General features: G+C 43.2%; 1 protein-coding gene across 2 annotated transcripts in view; it reads right to left on the bottom strand.

Annotated features, from left to right (window-relative positions):
* TGFA (transforming growth factor alpha) overlaps positions 1-24,988 on the bottom strand; it is a 118,674-nt gene extending 93,686 nt beyond the window's left edge. Inside the window, exon 1 of one of the 2 annotated variants that reach the window (XM_027554949.1) lies at positions 24,713-24,988. In XM_027554949.1, coding sequence (XP_027410750.1) covers positions 24,713-24,752 — 40 coding nt within the window. In that variant the 5' untranslated portion in view covers positions 24,753-24,988. The remainder of the gene's footprint in view (positions 1-24,712) is intronic. The other variant, XM_027554950.1, reaches the window with a different exon arrangement.
* Positions 24,989-26,607: the final 1,619 nt, after the last annotated feature.

Raw genomic sequence — 26,607 nt, 5'->3', positions numbered from 1 at the left:
AATACGTCTCTTAGACAACTGTGTATTGATAGTGGCTGCCAGGGAGCAGCTTTGCTCAGCAGCTGATCTGACTAGGCTGAGCCACCTGGACCCCGCGTCTCACTCTCGTACTGGGGGGCATGTCAGGATGGGAGGAAGAGGGAGAAACCCTCTGGAAATAGGCCATGGATAAGGCAGATAGGAACCTGGAGGGGAGGAAAGGGAGGAACAATGGGTGAAGAGTCTTCAGAGAAGTCTTTCAATAGAGAGGCTGACAGGCACTGCCAGGAATCCGAGCAGCTTTTGAAACAACCAAGGAAATCCAGTGTCCCGGCTTCCAGCAGCCGGCCTTGCTTCTGTGGTTTCTGACGTAAACCAGATGCGTTCTAGATGTTCCCTCAGATGACGACAAGTGACAAATACAGCTTTCAATCTGTTGCCAGCCAGCAGTCAGCTCTGAGATGGAGGGGGCAGAATTCAAGAGTTGTTGAAGGATGGTTTAATTCTGCTTCTGGACCCTCCAGCTACATCCAAGATGGGGGTTCCCATGCGGATACCAAGCGCAGCCTTCGTCATAACGAAACTCAGCTACCACCACAGAGAGCTGGTCCATCTTCCCCTTCCTCATACTTCCTTTCTCACACTTCAGGCAGGAAAGGAATAAGAGAAATGGAGGCATTTCCACAGCCTGAAAGCATCCTTCTGTGATGACGACCTGCAAGGTAACGGAGCTCCCCACCCATCCCCTCCGCTGCCACAGCCTGACATCTTCCTGCAGGCTTGTTGGCCTATTTTGGCACCAAGCGGGGGTGGGCGAGAGATGATTTTTTTGGTTCACTGTATTTCCAGTGCCTAGAACAGTGCCTGACATATAGACGGCTCTGAACCTCCGGAATGAACTCAGGTCTTTTTTAAGCCAAACCTGGGAGACAGTGCAACAGAGATCTCTGGCAATCGTGAATCAAAGGAGGTGAGACTTGAACTCCTATTTAAGCAGAAGCACTTTCGAAGGACTTTGTGGAATTTAGGTTCTTTCATTCCAGAATAAGAAGACACCATCAGAACTTTGCTGTGATGACAGTTCTTCAAGAAATGATGCAGACACTGGGGCATTTTCTTCATCACAGGTGTGTGCATAGAAGGATAAAGTCATCACAGATGTCCTTTCTGAACAGGTGACGTCTAACAAACACCTAAATTAAGTGAGGGAAGCAGTCCTGCAAGTATGTGGAAGAAGAGCAGTCAAAGTGAAGGAAGGCAAGTGCACAGCTCCTGAGGCAGGACTGAACTTTGTATGTTCAAGAAACGGCAAGAAGGCTGGTGCGGCTAAAAGAAGACAGGGGTGGGAAACAAGGCTGGAGGGTGCTGTCTCTCAGGGGAGCGCAGGAACCTGAATTTTACTCCAAGCTGGGCAGCCTCTGCAAGGTTTTGAGAAGAGGAGCCACAGCGTCTGATTAGAGACATCACACGGGGTGCTGAGAACGGAAGAACTTATAGAGGCAAGGCCGGAAGCTAGCGGAGTGGGGACAAGGCTACCGCAGAGTCCTGATGGGAGAGGGCGTGAGGAGTGGCCAGGTGGAGAGCAGAAGCAGCCAGCAGGACTTGGGAACGCAGGAAGGCTGAGTGTGGGACCTCCTCTCCCCGCCTCATCTCTGCCTCCACTATTTCCCTTCCTTCTTTACCTTCAAGGCCAGCTCAAACACCAGTGTCTTCACAAACCTTTCCTGACCACCTCAGAGGGAGTATCCCACCTCCAACCCCACCCCACCCCCTGCCCCAAAATTAAAATACCAAGTCAATGAGTCAACAAGGACAGAGGTCTGAAGAAACCCATTAGCAAGCTCAGTGCTCACAAGCACCAAAGCCACACAAGTCAGTCTCATTTTGGTCGTGATGTTCTCGCATTTCTCTAAAGAGTGTTCATTAATGGTTCCTGTCTGGGGTCTGCCCACTACCCCCAAGATCCTCCAGGATGCTACAGGCTGGCATGAAGGTTCTGGCCCTGCTCATCCCCAGACAGGGCCTAGGAATCCCAGTCCATGGCTTTCCTGTGAGATTCACATTCAACATCCAGGATAAGTTAGCACACAGACAACAACAGTGTGCCCTAGGTAGGCTTTCTAGAGGCTCACACAGCATCTAATCCTGCTCACCACACTCCCCTCTGATGCCACCATGGGCTGGCCTATAGCATCCCAGACTCAGGAGTGAAGGACACACAAGGAGCAAAGTGAACAGACCAGGGCATGTCCAGCTGCAAAGTTACAGACCCAGAGACTATTGTCTGCTCTGGGCTTCTCTGCCTACACATCCTGCCTCTGCCGCAACCTCTATGCCCATTGTGAACACAGCCCTTCTCTCTACTTTCCTTCTTATCTGTGGGGGACAACTGAACAGGGATGGCTGTCCCCACTGATGTGGGTCTAAGGATACTGATGGCTATTGGGCGGGAGTGTCACAACGTGCTACACACACACACACACACACACACAAAAATATATATATATATCTTCTAGGGAAAGGAGTCCTTTGTTCCAGGAAAGCGAGATGTCAGTGTTCCCTTCTTACTAGCAGGCAGCCAGAACATTCCTGCTAATAACCCAACAAGCCAAGATGGGCAGATGTGAACATCAACACAGAGTTTTGCTATCCAGCGATACCTATGGTTTTCTGCTGCTTATTCTGAAAGAAGGCAAATAACCCCATGTTCTGGAGGATGTACCAGCCCACATGCCCATAGGCTCTCTACCTCGCTGGATGCTAATTCTGCCTAACAGGACTCAGTAGTACTTTTGCATGGTTATGATATGAGGTTTATGGAACACCTTTTAAAACTTGGAGTACTGTATTTTTTAAAAGGCAGGAAAGGGACTCCACTAGCGGTCTAATGGTTAAGAATCCGCCTGCCAATGCAGGAGTCATGGGTTCGATCCCTGGTCCAGGAAGATCCCACCTGTTGTGGGGCCACTTAGCCCATGTGCCGCAACTACTGAGCCTGAGTTCTAGAGCCCACAAGTTGCAACTGCTTAGTCCCAACACCTAGAGCCCATGCTCTGAAATGAGAGAAGCCACTGCAATGAGAAGCCCACGCACCACAAAGAAGCGTAGCCTCTGCTCACTACAACTAGAGAAAGAAAGCCCGCTCACAGCAACAAAGACCACAATGCAGCCAAAAATAAATAATTACTTAAAAGGCAGGAAATATAAGCAACAGAAGTGACAACATCTTCAAGTAATTCCTTAGAGATGCATGTCTTTTTATCGTTCTTAAGAAAAAATGACCCACCATCTCAAGCAGGAATGGAAATACCTGCATATGTCAGACCACCTCCAGCCTGTACCCAGAGCAGACATTACTAATTGATCACAGCATTATTTCCAACTGGACTCAGATGCAACCTCCAAATCCTTAGAAACAAACACTTTCAAATGATCGTGGTTAGCCCAGAAGATGGAACTACTTCCCACTTCAGCTCAAAAAAAACCTGCTGCTTTGTCAATGATGTTTTGAAAGTGACAGGTGGAGAGGGGAAGGGAGGAAGAGAAAAGAGAAATGAAGAGAGAGTCTGGGCATAGATTATTCGTCATCAATAAAAACGTAAGGATCAGCCATTAAATGTTAGGATTATGTGAGGCACTGCAGAAGCTGAGGATAGGGGCAAGAGGAAATCTGAAAAAAAAGCTCAAGAAGTAGGAAATGAAACCTCTAGATGAAACACATGCACACATTCTCATACCCCTGCACACAATTATTGTCAATGGAGTAAGCTGCCATTTGTTGGTATAAGGGGCAGCACCTGAGAACATCAATAGCTATTCATACCAATGTATCCACCTTCTCAAAGGAAAACGTTTTAATATAAATCAAAGCCCTTTGTTGTTGTTCAGTCACTCAGTTGTGTCCGACTCTTTGCAACCCCATGGACTGCAGCATGCCAGGCTTCCTCGTCCTTCACTATCTCCTGGAGTTTGCTCAAACTCATGTTCAATGAGTTGATGATGTCATCCAACCAGCTCATCCTGTTGCTCACTTCTCTTCATGCTTTCAGTCTTTCCCAGCAACAGGGTCTTTTCCAAAGAGTCGGCTCTTTGCATCAGGTGACCAAAGTACTGGAACGTCAGCTTCCACATCAGTCCTCCAATAAATATTCAGGCTTGATTTTCTTTAGGATTGACTGGTTTGATCTCCTTGCTGTCCAAAGGATACTCAAGAGTCTTCTCCATCACAACAGTAAGAAAGTAACATTCTTCAGCGCTCAGCCTTCTTTATGGTCCAACTCTCACATTCATTACATGACTGCTGGAAAAACCACTGCTTTGACTATACAGACCTTTGCAGATTTTCAGAAAATTTCTGCCTGTGAAGCCTCTGAAAACAGCTCAGGTGATAAACATCCCAGGTGAAAACAATGACTGAACCATTCATAAAAGAGGTTAAGGTGGAGACAACCAAGAAAAGCACAGAGCTAGGTAGTTAGAACAATGCAGATCTAACACTTTCTAATTCACTTCCTAGGAACCAAAACATGCTTATTCATAAAAGTTGACTACTTTATCTTGAAGGCCAAACAGTGAGACCATTTGCCCATTTTTGCTCTGCTTGTAGTAGAGTCAGATGATGTCACAGCCCCCAGGGGAGACTGAGGTTGAACCAAGACTAACCTCTGGGGTTACAACATGTTCAGGAATGAGACCTGGTTGGCGGGGGGTGGTCTCTCCTTAAGCCTGACCCTCTCCCCTATTCAGCAGGGCAGCCAATACTTGCCTCGTTTAAGGAAGTATGTGTTTTGCAAGGAAAGCTGCATATCATAGCCTCTTTTCTGGGATTAAAAACATGCCTCCCCACACAATCCAGTGGTTCACTTCTCAAGCCTGGGAGCTCAGATAAACTCCATCCACAGGGCGGGCTTGCGGGAGCTCCCAGCAGTGGGGGCTGCTTCTCCATCCTTGGCCCATGAATAGCCACCCACTGGAGCAGAACCCTCTCCCTGCTTCAGGCCACAAAGTGTTGCTCCCTGATTAGTCAGCGAAGCACATGTGTAAATGGTAAAGCAGATTTATTTTCTTCCTGCTAGAAAACAGTTAGGCTTATTTCACCAAAGTCTTTGCCTTGTTATCACACACCAGCCCTGCGCAGTTTTGGTTCCTTGGATTCTGAACTGCAAGCTGAAAAGATGAAGGCATTTTGTGCCTGAAGGATTGCTCTGTTCCAAAAATGTTAAATCTTTTTTCTTTCCTATTGAATGTCACAACTAAAGAGCAGCAACCGGAGGAAGAAATGTTAGATGACAGGTCACTAAGAGATTAGATGACACAAACAAAGATCAAGAAAGTCTGTAGCTGAGTGTGGAGACCTATGGAAAATTTAAGCAGGGCTTCTGCTCTGAGAACAGCAGGAGTTTTATAAGGAGTGACTATCCATGCATGTAACTCTCAGGAGAGAGTTTAGTTCCCTGACTCAGTTCAAAAATCAGCTTTTTCTCCCCCGTGACCAGCTTAGATGGGCTTTTACACAATTCCCAAGTAGTCAATGTTGTTTTGAGGGGTGCCACCACAGCAGAAGCAACCTACTTTGAACACTTTGGATTTACAAACCAATTAAGAAGAAATGGTTCTAGAAAAAGAGTATCAAATAAGGTCCTTCAAACAAGATACAGATATATATACATATTTTTCCCCAGAAGTTCACTCACTGCAAAAGTGGTGTGTCTTACTGGCTGCTTTGTGTCTTAGTAATACACTGATTGCCAATGAGTCTGACCGCATTACTTTTACCTAATGGGGAAAAAAAATCCCCTTTAATCAACCTTTGTAGACAGTCCACACCTGAGCATCTGATACTCAACCACCTATTCAGAGGTATAAAGGCCATCGAAAATGCTGCCAGCTGAATACAGTGAAGTGAAGTGGCTCAGTCGCGCCCGACTCTTTGCAACCCCATGGACAGTAGCCTGCACCAAGTCCCTCCATCCATGGGAATTTCTAGGCAAGAGTACTAGAGTGGGTTGCCATTTCCTTCTCCAGGGAATCTTCCTGACCCAGGGATCGAACCCAGGTCTCCCTCATTGTAGACAGACACTTTACTGTCTGAGCCGCCAGGGAAGTCCAGCTGAAATGAAAGAAGTTCCTATACACAACTGAAACAGTAAATGCTCTTTGTGTTCTGATCTGAGATTCCATCAGGTCCATGGAGATGCCTGTGTTGTCTGTGGGCACATGTCATCACCGCAGTTGGGAGGAAGAGTCTGAAAGTGAAGCCAGCTATTAGCAAACCTGCTAACACATATTCTATCTTTGGTTGGACTGAGAAGAACTAAAAATATAAAGTAAAAGTGTTAAAGACTCTTCCACCTTCTGCTCTTTCTTTGGGAGAAATGTCGACTGGGGAGGCGTGAAAGGAGGGTGAGGAGGGTGAAGCCAGCCCCCCAGCAGAGGCCTTCAGGCTGCAGTGCCCAGGCACTGCGACTTTCAGGCACACCACCCATTGGAGACAGGCTGCCTGCAGAAACAAGAGAGATCGCCCTTTAAAACAAACACCTTTTAAAAAATGTATGGCAGAAATGCAATCAGGCCTCTATTAGCGAATTTATTATTAGAGGCTCCGTGGTCGCAACACAATGTGTCACACACACCTCCTGTCTTCTGAACAACTGAACTTCTGATTAAAGAAGGGGAGAACAACTACCACACTTGTTTCTTTCTATTTCATGCTTTTGGAAGTAGAATGTTTCTTTTTGGCCTTCATGGCAATGACTGTCAACACGGTAAATATTTAGAGGAGCAGCTGTCTGAAAGCCTGATTACATCTAATGTCTGCTACAAAATGGCGCCCTCACAGGAGTGAAGCCAGGCCCCTCAGGAGCCACAGCCTTCCATGGATGACATGGAGAAGCAGAACAGGGAGATGGCCAGGATAACAGGCAAGGGTCCTGGGTTCAAATCCTTGTTCTGCCCTTTGCTGGCTATAGGAGCCTCAGCAATTCACTTAACATTTTTGTGTATCAGTTTTCTCATCTATAAAATGGAGATAATCACAATATCTCATAGGATTAGTAGATGGGTTAAAGGAATTTGTATAATAATAGGCACTTAAAAAAATTACCCATCACTGTTCTAAGTGATGGCCATTAGCTTCTTGAAGACTGCCATGCCCTGTCATACAAAGAACTTTCCTTTGGTGGGGGGCGGGGGTAGGGGTGTGGGGGGTGGGCAGGGATTGCACTGCACAGCGTGTGGGATTTTAGTTCCCTGACCAGCGATTGAATCCAGGCCCTGGGCAATGAGAGTGCAGAGACCTAACCACTGGTCAGCCAGTGAATTCCTTCAAGAGCCCAAGATGTTCACTGTGTATCTCATGTCATATTATGAAAACCTGTGTTTGCTTCTGCTGCAATCTACAAAGAATTCAGGGGCTGGGGGCGAGGCCAGTCATGGCTTTCTTCTGAATTAATATCACCAAACTCAGCACAAGGTTTGATACACAGTTAAATGTTTGCTGAAGTGAACAATCCAAGTATAATATAACCTAACCAAACACACAGCATCCCTCACTTTGAGCTATCAGATCTTTTTTTGTTACTCATCCTTTGGCTTTGTAAGTGAATAAAGTAGCTTCCTTGGGTGAATTAAGAATAAACGTTATGTCAGGCCCAGTTCACAAAAATCACAACTCTTTGATCACTTGGATGTATTACATGAGATGACAGATGAGATACTCCAACTGCTCCTGTTATCACTGTTAAAAGGAAAGTGTTCTGCCTTTTATCTGAAATCCAAAAAAAAATCCAACTGAGTCAGAAGAGCTTTTATTTTCCCCTTTATTCCACAGTAAGGGAAAGGGGCATTTCACAAGAGCATAAGCTCATATTACATAGTGAGATGATGCTACTTTGCTAAGTGTAAATTTCTAACTCTCACAGGATGTCTCAAAGGGACATAAGCAATTCACTGAAACCTTCTACATCCTACATTCAAAATAAGAACTGATTTGAAAGGATGCCCTCAATCAAAGAAGGCCCCACTATCTGGATCCTAACAGAGCCTTAGTTCAGGAATTTGGAGCGATGTCTTTTATGTTTTTTTCTCCCCACAAGGCAAGTTAAAATTGAGACCAGCTTATCTAAGCCAGGAATAAAACTTTCCTCATTTCACAGGTAGTAATGGAAGAAAACTTTCCTCATCTCACAGGTAGTAATGCAAGTTTTGTACCATAGGCACCACGTGGGAAGAAAGAGTTTACTAGTGAAGATCTTTAGCTGCTGGGAGATCCTGAATCATTAAAAAAGCATTAATGAATGATGAAGTTATGTAACAATATAGAACCTATATGCACCTACCAATAAAATGCCAAAATACATGAGGCAAAAATGAACAGAACTGAATCCACTATTATAGCTGGAGGTTTCAACACCCTTCTTTCAGAAATGGACAAATCCAGCAGGCAGAAAATAAGTAAGGACATAATTGCACTCAACACCACCATCAACCAGCTGGATATAATGACACCAATGAGCTATTTCATTCAACAACAGCAGAATACACACATTCTTCTCAAGTTCACATGAACATTCACCAAGACAGACGACATTCTGGGCTGTAAAACATACTTGGACACATTGAAGGGCTTCCTAGATGGCTCAGTGATAAAGAATCCACCTGCTAATGCAGGAGAGGGAGGGTTCAGTCCCTGGGTCAGGAAGATCCCTTGGAGGAGGTAATGGTAACCCACTCCAGTATTCTTGGCTGGAGAATCTAATGGACAGACAAGCCTGGAGGGCTACAGTCCATGGGGTCATAAAGAGTCAGACATGACTGAGCGCACATTGAAAAGAACAGAAATCATACCATGTCTGCTCCCAGACAATAAAGAAGGTAAACTAGGTAACAGAAATATAGCCAGAAAATCCCCACACACTGCAGATTAAACAACATTTCTAAATAAAACATGGGTCAAGAAGAAATCTTGAGAGAAGTCAAAAGTATCTTGAAGTAAAAAAACTGAAACACAACCAACTCATCAGAATTTGTGGGATGAGGTAAAAGCAGAGTCTACAGGGAAATTTTTAGCATCGAATGACTATGTTGGGAAAGAAAAAAGATCTAAAATCAATAATTAAGTTTTTACCTTAGGAAAACTTAGAAAAAGAAAGGGAAATTATATCCAACAGAAGCAGTAGAATGGTGAAGTCATTCATTTTAGTTACTATTCTGCCCTACTCTAAGTATCTGAAAATTAGTCATCCACTTGAGACAGTACTTCTCAAATTTCTCCATTAAAACCCCCAAAATGGCAAAGAGAAGGAACTCATATCTGTTCCTCTAGAGTATGGGGGCACAGCTTGAAACAATCAAAATTTTTTTAAAAATCACAATTTATTTGAAGACTTATACCTGGATAACTAATTTTGATATTTCAATCTTGCATTCTATTCACTAATATATTTGATTTGTTTTAATATAGAAAACAATGTTATGCCTGTCTAGTGAAGCTCTTTTCTGATTCTTTAATTATTTCTTTTACTATATCCTAGGAGATGTGCCAGGTTTGTCTGTGGCTCTAGGTATGCCGTGGCAGGCCCCCTGGTACTCTTGTTTGAGAAGTGGACCTGAAAATATATGGTTTTTATTAACCTGAATGTCACATGGAGGACCACAGGCCTGCCTCGTGACCCCAAATTCCTGCAAAGCACAAAGTTCCAGAAAGAACAGGAGGGCAGAGGCAAGTTCACCACACCTTTCAGGATAGTGAGACCCAAGGTCCACCCAATGCCTGCCTACTTCTCACGATTTTTCTGCCCCAGCTTCCTAGGGCAATGACACATTCCCAGCCCCAGTGAATGGTTCATTACAGGACAAGTCTCAGATTAATGGAACTGAACAGAAACTCTAAAAACAGATTCAAGTACTCCTAAGAAAGTCTCAAGTGGCAAAAATTCGAAATCTGTGAGTAGAGAATAAATTATTCAACAAATGGTGTTTGAGGAACCAGATCATTTTGACAAAAAGGCAAGTTAGATTCCTATCTCACATCTGAAACCAAAATGCACTCCCAAAGAAGTGAAATTTAAATCCCCAAAGCAACAACATGAAAGTACACAGGAAATGAGAGATCAGAGAGTTATAGAAAATCTCTTCCTACTCCAAGACAAAAGTAGAAGTCACAGAGAAATAATGAAATGATTTTAAGTCCTTAGAAATCAAAAACATAACAGAACCATATATACATGTAAATTTAATAGCAAAATGACACAACAAGGAAAATATTTCATATATCTTTTTTAAAAAGCTGCTTATGAATCAATGAGAAAATAACTCACCTACCCAAAACCTGAACTAAGGACAGAAATGGGTAAGTCTCAAGAAAATAAATTCAAATACTCAACATGAAAAAGCATGCAATTGTAGCAAACTTTGGTTTTAGCCAAAGAAGTACAAATTAAAATGAGATATCATAAGGCAGTTCTATTTCCAGTTTTTTAAGGAATCTCCACACTGTTCTCCATAGTGGCTGTACTAGTTTGCATTCCCACCAACAGTGTAAGAGGGTTCCCTTTTCTCCACACCCTCTCCAGCATTTATTATTTGTAGACTTTTGGATCGCAGCCATTCTGACTGGTGTGAAATGGTACCTCATAGTGGTTTTGATGTGCATTTCTCTGATAATGAGTGATGTTGAGCATCTTTTCATGTGTTTGTTAGCCATCTGTATGTCTTCTTTGGAGAAATGTCTATTTAGTTCTTTGGCCCATTTTTTGATTGGGTCGTTTATTTTTCTGGACTTGAGCTGTAGGAGTTGCTTGTATATTTTTGAGATTAGTTGTTTGTCCATTGCTTCATTTGCTATTATTTTCTCCCATTCTGAAGGCTGTCTTTTCACCTTGCTAATAGTTTCCTTTGATGTGCAGAAGCTTTTAAGGTTAATTAGGTCCCATTTGTTTATTTTTGATTTTATTTCCAATATTCTGGGAGGTGGGTCATAGAGGATCCTGCTGTGATGTATGTCAGAGAGTGTTTTGCCTATGTTCTCCTCTAGGAGTTTTATAGTTTCTGGTCTTACGTTTAGATCTTTAATCCATTTTGAGTTTATTTTTGTGTATGGTGTTAGAAAGTGGTCTAGTTTCAATCTTTTACAAGTGGTTGACCAGATTTCCCAGCACCACTTGTTAAAGAGATTGTTTTTAATCCATTGTATATTCTTGCCTCCTTTGTCAAAGATACGGTGTCCATATGTGCATGGATTTATCTCTGGGCTTTCTATTTTATTCCATTGATCAATATTTCTGTCTTTGTGCCAGTACCATACTTTTTTGATAACTGTGGCTTTGTAGTAGAGCCTGAAGTCAGGTAGGTTGATTCCTCCAGTTCCATTCTTCTTTCTCAAGATCGCTTTGGCTATTCAAGGTTTTTTGTATTTCCATACAAATTGTGAAATTATTTGTTCTAGCTCTGTGAAGAATACTGTTGGTAGCTTGATAGGGATTGTGTTGAATCTATAAATTGCTTTGGGTAGTATACTCATTTTCACTATATTGATTCTTCCAATCCATGAACATGGTATATTTCTCCATCTATTAGTGTCCTCTTTGATTTCTTTCACCAGTGTTTTATAGTTTTCTATATATAGGTCTGCCTTATGATCCAGCAATCCCACTGCTGGGCATACACACTGAGGAAACCAGAAGGGAAAGAGACACGTGTACCCCAATGTTCATCGCAGCACTGTTTATAATAGCCAGGACATGGAAGCAACCTAGATGTCCATCAGCAGATGAATGGATAAGAAAGCTACATATACACAATGGAGTATTAATCAGCCATTAAAAAGAATACATTTGAATCAGTTCTAATGAGGTGGATGAAACTGGAGCCTATTATACAGAGTGAAGTAAGCCAGAAGGAAAAACATAAATACAGTATACTAACGCATATATATGGAATTTAGAAAGATGGTAACAATAACCCGGTGTATGAGACAGCAAAAGAGACACTGATGTATAGAACAGTCTTATGGACTCTGTGGGAGAGGGAGAGGGTGGGAAGATTTGGGAGAATTACATTGAAACATGTAAAATATCATGTAAGAAACGAATTGCCAGTCCAGGTTCGATGCACGATGCTGGATGCTTGGGGCTGGTGCACTGGGACGGCCCAGAGGGATGGTATGGGGAGGGAGGAGGGAGGAGGGTTTAGGATGGGGAACACATGTATACCTGTGGCGGATTCATTTTGATATTTGGCAAAACTAATACAATTATGTAAAGTTTAAAAATAAAATAAAATTTAAAAAAAATAATAAAAAAATAAAAATAAAATAAAATATAAAAAAACTTACATTAAGAATAAAAAAAATAAATTAAAAAAAATGAGATATCATTTAATCAACATGATTCACAAAGTCTTGAAAATCATAATGTTCATCAAAGGCAAGTTTGCTGATAAATAGGCACTCATACCCAGGATAGAAGTATGAATTTGTCAGCCTTTTCTCAAAGGCAGATTGTCAAAACATATTAAGAGGTGGAAAAGTGTGTACCTTTTGACCTAGTAATCCATTTCTGGGGATTTGATCATAGTAAATAATTCAAAGATGCTGGTAATAATTTAGCTATAAACATTTTAATTTCAGGTTTGAGTATTTAAAAGGTTGAAACAGCATACATCTCTATCAAAACAGGTGAACAAATAACAATGCCAGAGCTGTTTAATGGAATGTGTTACTCATTAAAAATAGATGAATAGACATATTTGTATCCTTGCCACAAAAACATTTTCCCTATATACTGTTAAGTGAAAAGCAGATTTTAAAATACCCAATGCCATTTTTGAAGGAAAAAGAGTGAATATACAAATAAATCTGTAACCACACACAGAAAGCGATATGGTAAGAGCCCTGACAGTTAAGCCTCGAAAAAGAATGTGTCTGGTGAATTGAATGTGAGGGTATTTTCCAGACTCTTGTTTGTAGATTCTGATTTTCTATTTCACTGTGGAAAAAGAATGAGTAGGATTTAGCAAGGTTGACAGAGAAGGAGGGTGTCCTGAGTGGCCCACATGGGGAGGTAGCAACCAGAGGCTGTACGTGTTCCGGTAACAGTAAGTGGTCTGCTTGGGTCAGCACAAAAGGTGTGTTTGTTTGGGGGGTTTTCTTTGTGGGGGGCAGAGGGACACAGGAGTGGTTGATGAGGTTTAGGGAGTGTCCAGATCCAGAAGGATTCCCCACCTACATGATCTGTGAGTTTACCTCATCTCCCTAAAAGAAATGCTCAGGTCCAGGGCTTGCTTTCATTCTAGTTCAGGGACCTGTGAGTCATCACCCAAAACCTTAATTATAACACCCAAGGTCTGCTATGTGCAAAAACCCACCTGTCATTGTTCAAATGTGCTGGCAGGGAGTGTGTACAGCATGCAAACCAGCCTGTTGAGGTGCTCCTTCAACGCAGCAGTGGTAACCCAGAAACCCGCCCAAGGTGACAGGTTCCTGAGCCCAGAGCTTCACGCTGGGCTCAGTGACAAAGTGACCAGGTGACGTTCCTCCACAGCTCCCATGCCAATTCCTCAGAGCCACGGCCTCGGTGAAAGTTACAGGTCTTATGTGGTTTCTTTCAACCAAGAAAAGTATCTGAAGTTTGTCTTTTCCCTGTTGCCAAGGCCTGGCAGAGGGAAGCAGAGTGTGTAATTGCAAACCTCTCATTTATCAGCTTCAGCCGCTTTTGTGTCACCGCATTATGTATGCCGTTTGGCCAGTTAATCTCCCAGACCTCTTGGAAATATAATAATTACACAGAGAGGGCCTCAGCCCTAGAGAGGGATGACGAAAAAGCTGTCAAGGTACACCTAGTCTCCAAGTACCCAGGAGAATTGTTTACTAACCTCGTTCAAACTCAGATTAAAGACCTAAAATCCAAGATGAAGACATGGTCTCTTTGTAAGAACACAACATTTTTCAACTAGAAGTACTGATCTTAAAGGCAAATCAATCAATCAATCAATCAATCAACAAAAAGCAAATGAGCAAGCAATAGAAATCTCCTATCTTGTTCCAAACACTACAATAGCATCTAATGAACACAACAGTGTTTTTGGAGGTTTTGAAACTTTTTAAAACTTTTAAAAACATAGTCAAAGCTATGGTTTTTCCAGTAGACAGGTATGGATGTGACAGTTGGACCACAAAGAAGGATGAACACCAAAGAATTTATGCTTTTGAACTGTGGTGTTGGAGAAGACTCTTGACAGTCCCTTGGCCTGCAAGGAGATCAAACCACTCAATCCTAAAGGAAATCAATCCTGAATATTCATTGGAAGGACTGATGTTGAAGCTGAAGCTCCAATACTTTGGCCACCTGGTGCAAAGAGTTGACTCATTAGAAAAGACCCTGATGCTGGGAAAGACTGAAGGCAGGAGGAGAAGGGAACGACAGAGGATGAGATGGTTGGATGGCATCACCGACTCAATGCACACGAGTTTGAGCAAGCTCCAGGAGATGGTGAAGGACAAGGAAGCCTGGCGTGCTGCAGTCCGTGGGGTCGCAAAGAGTCGGACATAACTGAGCAACTGAACAACAACAACAAAAATTTTTTAAGCTTAAGAAACCATCAGGAAGCTAGTTAGCAGCCTCTGCTAGAAATTACAGTGCCATACATCATCCAAATCAGAAATGACATCATTATAACAACACTGGACGTGCCTTTATGCAAATAAACTATCAGATATGAAACTTTGACTTGAACTTGGTTAATGACTAAAATGAAGTTTTTATAATTATTAAGAAAAACAAATTAACAATGTATGTTGGGGGCCAAAGTGCTTATTTTTGTTTCATATTTGGTAAAGCCATATTAACTGAGGTTGCAGGTATAAAAAAAAATTTTAATTAAAAGGAGATCATTTATTAATCTATGCTAAAGCTTTAGAAATCTGAATTGAATAGATTGTGAGGAAAATAAATAATTACGAAAAATGATTCAAGAAGTAGAAAACTTGAACTGACCACTAAAAACAGACCAGACTCAGAAGTTTCATAAGCAATTTCTTTCAAACCTTCAGACCAACATTTGATTTCCATGATAATTCATCTACTCCAAGAATAAAACAGATGGAACAATTTAATATTTATTTTACAAAGCTGACATAACACTGATATCAAAACCTAAAAAAAGAAAAAAAGGGTTCAAATAGATCAAATCTAGCAGTAGATACAGAGAATAATACACATGGCCAAGAAGGGTTCATTCCAAGAATTTAAAAGAATGGCTTTAATTTAATTGAGTAAAATATCCTCAAAACATTTCAGGAAAAAAAAAAAAAACCCAACACATTATCTCCCCTGCCTTAAAAAACAAATCAACATACTAAATCTTTTAGTAACTTATGAAGAGAAGCATATTTTATTAAAATGAAAGTTTATATGTATGTATACACATAGAAAAATATACATAATATACATGTGTATATTATATATAAATAACTGAAAAATCAGTCTATTATTTGATTGCTAAAAGCAATCATTACAAACATTACAGTACGTCAGGAAAAATACAAGGATAGCCAACTGCTTAAAAAAAAAGTGTTGTTCTTAGAAGTTTTAGCCAGCATGATAAGAAAAAGTAATGAGATGAAAGGGCTTCTCAGGTGGCTCAGTGGTAAAGAAACCGCCTGTCAATGCAGGAGCCATGGATTCGATCTCTGAGTTGAGAAGATCCCTGGAGGAGGAAATGGCAACGCATTCTAGTATCCCTGCCAGGATAATCCCATGGACAGAGGAGCCTGGCAGGCTACAGTACATGGGGTTTCAAAGAGTCGGATGGACTGAGCACTCACATGTGCAGTGAGATGAAAATATAAAAGGAAAGAGGCAAAGTTATCGCTATTGAAGATAACGTGATGCAAGGAACCTCAGAGAATCAGCTGAAGGAATATTAAAATTAACAAAGCCTATTACAAATTACATTTGATCCTTGAATAACACACCTTTGAACTGTGTGGGTCCATTTACATGTGTGAATTCTTGACAGTAAATACCGAAGAACTCGGAGAAGGCAATGGCACCCCACTCCAGTACTCTTGCCTGGAAATTCCCATGGATGGAGGAGCCTGGTGGGCTACAGTCCATGGGGTCGCTAAGAGTAACTACACGGTCAGCGTTGATTGAGTCTGCCAGTGGGGAACCCTGGATATACAGAAACCTGTGATGTGAGGGCCAATCATGAATTAAAGGTGGATTTTTGGAGTGTTGGCCCCCTAACCTTTGTGTTGTTCAGGGATCAACTGTAAATATAATTTACAGATATCTAAAAAGCTTTTAGATATCATCAATAACCAAAGCAGGGGAAAAAGTCTCACCCACTAGATCCATGAAAACAGGAATCATTCTTGGCCGATTTCCTAGTACCTAGAAGCAGTTACAGTGCAGAATAGGTACTCAATGAAAATTTGTAGACTACATGAATGAGCAAGTTCAGAATAACGACAAAAATATAAAATAAAGGAATCAAACTGAAATTCCACAAATTCAAGTACTTAGAAGGATTTAGCATATGATAAAAAATGGAATTTCAAACCACAGTAGGAAGGAATAGATTATTCCACAAATGACAACTGAGAATATTAATTGGTTAACTGTTTTAAAAAAGTAAAACATGAGTTGACCTCACACTACACATTAGAACAAATTATAGGTAGAATAGTTCAACATAATGAGACCACAAAAGAATTAGAAGATAGGGAAGGTTTTCCTGATTACATAAGCAAAGGTAAAAAGCTTAAGGGGAAAGATTTATAGTTTCTGCTACATAAAAACAAAAACAATAGGCATGTCAAAAATACCACAAACAAAACAGTAAAAGACAATAAATGGGGACTACTTGCCAAGTATTAATAACCTTTTTTATATACAGTGTGTTATAAAGCTCTAAGAAAAGGATGAGCCATCAATAGGAAAAATTTTGAAAAGATGAAGATGCAAATAACAAGATGACGTACAACCTACTCTAACAAATATTAAAGATGAAACTGGGCTGAGATTTTTTCCCCCAGTCAAGTTGGCAAATGTTAGAACTAATGTCTGCTTATAGAAGGGCCCAAAAAGTGAGCATTCACACACTGCTAGTGGGAAAGAAGGGTAATTTCTAGAAACTTGCCCTTAAACAATCAAAAATGAGCCAAACATTTATGTACAAGAATTTCTGTTGTATCATTTATGTTCCTTGATTTTAGCCTTACAAATTTAATATATAATTGTTATAAAAAATTAATCAATTCAAACTGTAGCCCTATACTATATATCTAGTTCTAGAACCTGCCTTTTTGAATTTAAAATTTTGAAGAGACCTTTATTTTTTGAAAATAGTTACATAGGCAGAAAGTGAAAAAGAACTAAAGAGCCTCTTGATGAAAGTGAAAGAGGAGAGTAAAAAAGTTGGCTTAAAGATCAACATTCAGAAAACTAAGATCATGGCATCTGGTTCTATCACTTCATGGCAGATAGATGGGGAAACAGTGGAAACAGTGGCTGACTTTACTTTTGGGGGCTCCAAAATCACTGTGGATGGTGATTGCAGCCATGAAATTAAAAGACGCTTACTCCTTGGAAGGAAAGTTATGATCAACCTAGACAGCATATTAAAAAGCAGCAATATTACTTTGTCAACAAAGGTCCATCTAGTCAAGGCTATGGTTTTTCCAGTGGTCATGTATGGATGTGAGAGTTGGACTATAAAAGCTGAGTGCAGAAGAATTGGTGCTTTTGAACTGTGGTGTTGGAGAAGACTCTTGAGAGTCCCTTGGACTGCAAGGAGATCCAATCTGTCCATCCTAAAGATCAGTCCTGGGTGTTCATTGGAAGGACTGATGTTGAAGCTCCAACTCCAATACTTTGGCCACCTGATGCAAAAAGTGGACTCATTTGAAAAGACCCTGATGCTGGGAAAGATTGAGGGTGGGAGGAGAAAGGAATGACAGAGGATGAAATGGCTGGATGGCATCACTGACTCGATGGACGTGAGTTTGAGTGAACTCCAGGAGTTGGTGATGGACAGGGAGGCCTGGTGTGCTGCGGTTCATGGGGTCGCAAAGAGTCAGAGACGACTGAGAGACTGAACTGAACTGAACATAGGAAATCATTGTATTCATATATAAAAATACCTATGTAAGGAATCTCCTTAAAAAAAATAACCGGTACTGCCAACTTGTCACTGTTATAAACAAGTCAACAACCAACCACCATCATTTACATTTTTCTCTGCATCTTCAGGTAAGTATTTATATAAGTATAATATAAATATATATATCAAAAAGTGAAATCAATGACCCAAATTATACCCACTTAAAATTGATAGCAATTGCCACGTTGACTTCCAAGAAAAGTTGTATCAATTTATATTCCCAATAACAGTGTGTGGATTATTCATAACAGTGAGAAATAAAAATCTATATGGTCAAAGGATTTCAAAATTATAGTAAACACAATCAAGGGATTATTTTTCCCAGCTACTATGGATGATGTTATGGAAGAATATTTAATGACATAAAAGCTTTATTATGAAAGATTTTTAAGTTAAAAGGCAAATAAATTAAACAGTGTGAGTCCCTCAGAATTCATACAAGCTTTTACAGAATATTTATTGATCTATACATTCATCTGAAGGCTTCTCAGGTGGCCCAGTGGTAAAAATCTCCCGGCCAATGCAAGGAGACACAGGAGATGCCAGTTCGGTCCCTGGGTAGGGAAGATCTCCTGGAGGAGGAAATGGCAACCCACTCCAGTATTCTTGCCTGGAAAATCCCATGGACAGAGGAGCCTGGTGGGCTGCAGTCCATGGGGTAGCAGAGTCAGACACGACTAAGCATGCGTGCACACACGCACACTTTCATCCATCAGACTGTGCAACAGAATGTTAATCATAGTTATCTTTGGGTGGTGGAATTACAGGCCATTAAAATACGTTTTCTTTTATGCTATCCTAGATTTTCTATGTTCTAGAGAAAAAAATTTGCCTTTGCAGTCTAAAACAAATCATCATCTGCTGCTGCTGCTAAGTCGCTTCGGTCGTGTCCGACTCTGTGCGACCCCAGAGACGGCAGCCCACCAGGCTCCCCTGTCCCTGGGATTCTCCAGGCAAGAACACTGGAGTGGGTTGCCATTTCCTCCTCCAATGCATGAAAGTGAAAAGTGAAAGGGAAGTCACTCAGTCGTGTCTGACTCAGCGACCCCATGAACTGCAGCCCACCAGGCTCCTCCACCCATGGGATTTTCCAGGCAAGAGTACTGGAGTGGGGTACCATTGCCTTCTCCGCATCATCTACTAAAAAACAATAAAACACTATCTGAAAACAAGTTGCATACAAGCATTTATATGCAACCCAACCTTGATGATCATAATAAAGAGCTTTTCAAGATGAATGTTACCTGCCCAGCCAAGTGTTTGCCAACTGAGTCTACACTTGGATTATTCAGCACAGGGCATCCTGAGGAATCATCAAGTGCTCACTGGTCTCCCTGGAAGGTCAGCCTGTGCTCTGGGTGCCAAGGGCAAAGATGAAGACCAAGGGGTTCTGCCTTCTAGAAGCCCTCAAACCAGCAGGGAAGAGGGGGCAAGCACCAACCCACATGAGTTCAAGACAGGACATGGAGGTGTATCAGGGTTCCCGGCCAGAAAAGTCAACATGGTCAAAAATTAAAACCAAAAGAGGAGAGGCAATAGCAGGTTTGAGTTCCACAAAGTTATACAAGCTTGTTACACAAAGGAGTTATGTGTCAAATCCCTCCTTGAGGAAGCCCTAACCAGCTACAAGTACTTCAGAAATGTAAGTGGGGAAAACGGAAAGATTTTCAAGGTAAGAGGACAGCAAACTATTAAAGGCAAAAGCACTGGGCATATAATACAGCAGGCTAGTGTGTGTTAGTTGCTCAGTCGTGTCTGACTCTTTGCGACCCCAGGGACTGTAGCCTGCCAGGCTCCTCCATCCATGAGATTTCCCAGGCAAGAATACTGGAATGGATTGCCATTTCCATCTCCTGGGGATCTTCCTGACCCAGGGACTGAACCCAGGTCTCCCATCTTGCAGGCAGACTCTTTACTGTCTGAGCCATCAGAGAATCCAGTAAAGAAAAAGTTTGTTTCCTCTGACTTAAGAGAAAGAAAGTACTAGCAAATCTATACAATTCGATTTTAATGAACTTCCAACTTTTTCTAAGCCCAGATAACAACTATTTAAGTCATATTTATCCCAACTAATTCATAATGCTTCAAAAGACTTTACCCACATTTTTAGAATTGGTCTGAAGGGAAACATACATTTATGCTTGAAATGAAGAGTTCCTAAGAAATGGTTCTAGTAGTCTAGATTTCTGGCTCCTTTCCTGATTCTACAAAAGGATTTTTATATTTAACATTTCACAGATGAAAACAAAAAGCAAAACAAAAGTCACCATAAAAGTGCCCCAATCCTCTATCTAGACGCAATCTGAAACATACTAGCTTTAGCATAGAATTAAGTTTATACTTTAAATGAGATGATGAAAAACATTTGAAATGGCAGGAAAACAATGGTCAATTTTTGGTGATCAACCAAAAAAAAAGCATGGCATGATTAGCGTTGGTCTGCTGGAGTTTAATACTGAGTTGATCATTACATTTTCCATAGGTAAAGTACAAGAACATGTAGGACAGTTAAGAGTTCTCAGCATGACTTCTAACTCTGCTCTGGTCAACAGGACAGGCAGAAGTGCCTTCAATAACGCTCATAGACACACAGCAGCATTTATAACACCAAACGTACTTCAGACAAAACATAACTGGTGAAGTGAGAAGTTTCCCTAACCGCACTGATTGCACAGCTATGGCTCTCAAAGGGTCCTTTTCCTCTCTTCCCCACCAGCAGCAGTCACAAGCCACACGGGGGGAACTCTCATTAGACAGGCACACTTGCCCGCCTCCTACCCAGCCAACAGGGTACCAAGTCCTCCAAGTGGTTGTGATTTGAGGGCACTGCTGTGGAAGAGACTACAGAGGTTTTGAGGGAGAAGCAGGCACAAGACGCCCAGTTCGTTAGGCCAGTTCCATTCTGGCTGGCCCAATCTCCACTTCCCATTGCCTGTCCCTTTTAGCCGGCAGCCCAAAGAGCAGGACCCTGTTCAAAGTATACTTTCAAAAGGTCTTTAGAGATAGGTCTAATGGAAAAACCATCTATTTTTCATATGTTACCACGGAACATGAAGCATCATTTACTCCTATAAGAAAGGTCCTCTTTGCAGGGGACACTGAGTATTTGCAGAAAGATTTTCACTTTATCCTAGGAAACCAAATTTTGGAAAAGTAAATACAGGAAACTCAGCCTCTAAGTCTTCCATATACACCTTTACAGCCCTTGTTCAAAGTGAACTTTCCCTAATTATGACTGTCCAATAAGGAAAACATGTGTCCTGGGCAAAGCTCCACTGTTCACTCTGAAAGACATCATTTCTATGTAATGGAGAAGAGAACCAGCTTACTTCATGCCCCCTGCTGGTCCCTCTGCCCCAAATCCACTGGGAAGCTGACTCGCTTCCTCTCTCCCCATCCTTCATGGCATTTTGTGTCCAGGAACATGCTTCTTTAGTCTACATCTAGTCTTACTTCTGGGAGCTGCCATAAAAGTAATGATGTTTATTTCTGGATTATAAGATATATTACAAAATCAATGTCATTTTGTGTGTAGCCCTTTATTTTTAAAGTTTATAAGTAGCTTCCATATTTACCATCTCATTTGATTCTCATAACAACCCACTGTGTAGAGGTGTGTAGAGTTTCCACTTTACAGATAAGGAAACTAGAACTTAGTGCTAACTTCAATAAACAACCGACCACTGAACAGTAAGGAGGAAATACAAATGTTTTGCATCAAAAACTAAAGAATTCACTAGATTCAAGAGAACTCCCAAACTTTCTTGAATTTGTCATCTGCCAAAAGAGATTTGCCAAAATCTCTAAGGTTTTTAGTTTAGGTAGTATTTTCTGTCTTAGGAAGGGTGAGGAACTGGGAGATAAGTAAGACAAACTCTCAGTTATGGAATGGACATATCTGGAATGCTATGAAGTTCAAAGTGACAACAATAATGATTGATTAAACGCTTACTATGTGCCAGGCACCATTCGAGGTTCATTAATTATATTCAATGATCCTATTAATATCACTATTCTTTAGATGAGGAAAACAAGGTACAAGCTAAGTAACTTGCCCAAAATTACACATCTTGCTCCCTTAAGGATGACCTGGGATTGGAGGAGCCAAGACCCTAAGTAGTTTGCCCAGCTAATGAGGGGAGCCTGACATGAGAGGGTAGCCACCACAGGAACCCAGATCAAGTTCCCAATGTTGCACTGAATTAAGTCTCCACACTCTCACCACCAAAACACCAATCAAGTAATCAGAAGAATCAACAGGGAATCCTAATAGTTCCTTCTTAGACTGTCCCCACTGACATGGGGGAAGAAGGGGAAAGACCTCATTTTTCTAGATCTTGATTACTGACAGAACACTGGCTGATTCGCCTAGAACTGCCTTCAACTAATTTAAGAAAAATTAGAGAGGAAAGCAACTCTGGAGGAAATGTGCAGAATAAAGATGCATGTGGCATTTATGGGTATTCAGCAATCTATTGGAAAGTGAGGTGGGAGGCAGAAATTGTGGTCAATGCACAGAACTAATAGCCTATATATATATATATATATATATATATATATATATATATATGAAGGAATCCTTACTGGTGTAAATTACTCTTGCCTTCTTTCTCCTCTACTTTTTTCATTTGCTCATTGCTTGGAACTGTATAGGCCAGTTGATTAATCTTTGTTAAGTTTATACACTCTTTTGTTAAGGAAAGAAACAAAGATTAAGTTGAACTCGGGCAAAGAGAAAAATTCCATGATGAATGAATGCAGTCTTCATGGGCAAGTCCTATGCTGAAGGGCAGGAGCAGCTTTACAAAGCTTCCTCGAATTTGCTTACTTTCATTGTTTCTTGTTTCATTGTTCACTGAATAACCTGAGACTGCCCTGAGATCCGGTGAATCCAAAAGAAAACCCTGTTTAAAGCAAGTTCCAGGGTATTCATCCATCTCTACTGGAGAAAAAGTCCCAAATTCAGGAGATGGGACTACGGTGACCACAGTAAGTTGACTTTTAATATCAACATTCCTTCTACACTCATAATTCTGACCCAGCTACCTACTAACTGAGGGCCTATATGCTTCACTTCCCCCTTCCATAAACTGGGGATGGTAATACCGTCTTCATCATCAGGTTGGTGTGAAAATTAAATGAGCTGATACATATACAGTACTCTGAACAGTGCCTGGCACAGAGTAGGTGCTCAAATAGTGTTAGGTTATTATTATTACTTTCAGCATTTGCAAACAACATCATAACAGGGACCCGAATACAGGAGACTTCTACTGTATTGGTAATGTAACTGCTTTAAAAAAAAATCTAAAATTAGAACTATTAACACAAAAATATAAAAAGGCTTGGGAAAAGGAAAAAAAAAAACAAAAGCCACTAGGAGTCATGCCACCTGTTGGTGAGTTTCAGGTGAGGGTACACCTCAGAGCTGCTATGGAATCCGGTTCCACGGCTGCCCCGTATTTCCCTTAGATGATGCCTCCACTTCTTAATCAGCGTTTCATGGGCAGGATTACGGGCGGGTCTGTGAACCCCCTGAAACTGTACACGGAACTGGGTGGGGCTGAGGCTCTGGGCATTTAGGGGGGGAGGGGAAGGGTTCCATAGCTTTTCTTGAGCTCTAATAAATCATCCTATAGCAAGCAACTTGCTTTACAGAGGAGACAGTGACTGAACAATTCACTTCACGGAAGCTAGGCAATGACCAGGACACCTGGGCTGTTAATCTGTTCTCTCAACACCAGAGAGACCCGGCGCCGCAAGGGGCAAGAGCTGGCCGGGCAGTGACCTTCACCTTTGAAAAACTCACCGGCTCCCCAGACCCGGCCCAGGTTTGCCGGGCTTAACTTCCCCTCCCTTCCCCCATCCCTCGTTCTCTTCCAAGAACAAACTCAAAGGAAACTGGCAGCACTTCGTCTAGGGTTTCACTCCTGCCCTCGGCTGACACTTAAACCACTTCTCCCGGAGAAGTTAATCAAAAGAACAATTAATCCGCACAAAAATCCAAAACCCACCCGAAAGCTTCAGAACTCGCAAAGTTAGAAGATCGAGGCGCCGCTGCTGATGATGAATATCTACGGGTCGCTTGGGCTCAGGGGTAGGCAGAGAGTACGAAAAGGAAGCAGCCAAGGTCTGGCCGGAGGGTCGAACCCCGGCCACCCTCTCCGAATCTACGCGCTCCGTACGCTGGTGAAGACTGGCTTGGAAGCAGCCAGGTAAGCAGGTAGGTGTTGGCAAGTCTACGAGCCGCGGCGGATTAAAGTTCAAGCGCGTTCACACACCGCTCCCCCTTCCCTGGCGGGCGTTCTCACGCACGGCCCGCCGGCCACTTCCCGGGGAACGGCTGAGCGCTCGACCGTCCCCCTCTTTGGAACAGGCTCCCCAAATCCCCAGTAGACACAAGTGATTCCCCTTGCCTCCTCGCTTGCAAGCGTCGAAAAGCATTCGCCTCCCTCTCCTCTCCTACGCGAACGCAGAACACCCCCGAGACAGAGAAATGGAGGGGACGAGGGGAAAGCAGGGTGTCCCGGAGGGCAGGTGGCGCCGGGCGCGCCACAGGCAGCGTACGTACCCAGCGCGAAGAGGGCGAGCTGTCCAGCCGAGGTGACCATTTTACGGGCGGCGGGCGGCAGGCGCTCCAGCCTCCTGCCCTACCTGCGGTGCCCGAGTGGCGAAGCGGCGCCGCGGTGCGGGGGAAAAAGGCGCCGGCGAGGCAGGGCCAGCCCCCGGCGCGGGCGGGCGGAGGGAGGACCGCGCGCCTCTGCTGGCACTAGCCGCGCCGCGCCGCCGGCCGGGCGGAAATGGGAAGGCGGTTACCGTCACCTCCGCCACTCGGCGACCGGGCGCGGCAGACCACCCTCCCGCCCCGGTGGGGGTGCCCCCCTGAGGGCACGGGGTGGGGTGGGGCTGGGGCGGGGACGCGGCGCGCACCGTGCGGGGCGCGGGCGGCGGGGCGGGGCGGCGCGGGAATCTCGGAGCCCGCCGAGCCAGCCGGGCATCCAGGCCGAAGGAAAGGCAGGAAGAGCCCGATTTCAGACACCACCCTCAGACTAGCCGCTCAGATCCGAGCCCGAGCGGCCGGGCGCAGCGGCCGTTTCCAGGATCTCCACGCTGGAGAGGAGCCGCCCCGGCGTCTGTCATTTGCGCCGACGGCCGCTGCCGAGGGCTCTCCCTGGCAAGAACTGGGACGCGGCCCGGAAGGGGACCTGCGAGCTTCGCCTGCCCTTGCCAAGACGTGCCTCAGGGAAAGTGCGCCCCACAATCGAACAAATTCAACCAGATTCCCCACCTGCGCCCCCATCCGAGAGAACACTGGATTCTCCAGATGCCTCCCGCCTGGAGCGCGGCCACCCCAAGTTCTCAGGCCGACACGTTGTGAAGATCAGTAGACCTTCTTACACCTGGTCTGGTGCTGATGATGAAGATGGGTCACCTGGTATTCCATCACCACCAGTACCCCAGACCACCCCACCCCATCCTGCCACAGTCAGCTGAGGCCAAGAGCAAGGTGGCATGCAGCCCCGTGTCTGAGAGAGGGGTGAATGGGCGGGAGCTACCTGGATGGTTTTTTCAAGGATTTGTGGCCTTTAGCTGGCCCCAGGTGCTGGAATTTGGAGAAGTTAGAGAGGCAGAGGGAAGACTTTCTGGGTAGAGAAAGGAAGACTCATAGGTTCCCTGGGAACCATGGATAGGCGACAGTGTGCTCCAGAGAGGCAGTGATCAGTGTATTCTCCAGATGCCCCCAGCTCAGGGATTAGTTTAGTTCAGTCGCTCAGTCGTGTCTGACTCTGGGATTCCATGGACTGCAGCATGCCAGGCCTCCCTGTCCATCACCAACTCCCAGAGTTTACTCAAACTCATGTCCATCGAGTCAGTGATGCCATCCAACCACCTCATCCTCTTTTGTCCCCTTCTCCTCCTGCCCTCAATCTTTCCCAGCATCAGGGTCTTTTCACATGAGTCAGCTCTTCGCATCAGGTGGCCAAAGTATTGGAGTTGTAGCTTCAACATCAGTCCTTCCGATGAACACCCAGGACTGATCTCCTTTAGGATGGACTGGTTGGATCTCCTTGCAGTCCAAGGGACTCTCAAGAGTCTTCTCCAACACCACAGTTCAAAGCATCAATTCTTCAGCACTCAGCTTTCTTCACAGTCCAACTCTCACATCTATACATCACTACTGGAAAAAACATAGCCTTGACTAGATGGACCTTTATTGGCAAAGTAATGTCTCTGCTTTTTAATGTGCTGTCTAGGTTGGTCATAACTTTCCTTCCAAGGAGTAAGCATCTTTTAATTTCATGGCTGCAGTCACAATCTGCAGTGATTTTGGAGCCCCCAAAAATAAAGTCTGCCACTGTTTCCACTGTTTTCCTATCTATTTGCCATGAAGTGATGGGACTGGATGCCATGATCTTAGTTTTCTGAACGTTGATCTTTAAGCCAACTTTTTTACTCTGCTCTTTC

Source organism: Bos indicus x Bos taurus, chromosome 11 (genome assembly GCF_003369695.1).
Source record: "Bos indicus x Bos taurus breed Angus x Brahman F1 hybrid chromosome 11, Bos_hybrid_MaternalHap_v2.0, whole genome shotgun sequence".
Taxonomy (NCBI): Eukaryota; Metazoa; Chordata; class Mammalia; order Artiodactyla; family Bovidae; genus Bos; species Bos indicus x Bos taurus.
Note: the sequence above shows the minus strand (reverse complement) of the source record. Positions and strands in the feature narration are given on the sequence as shown.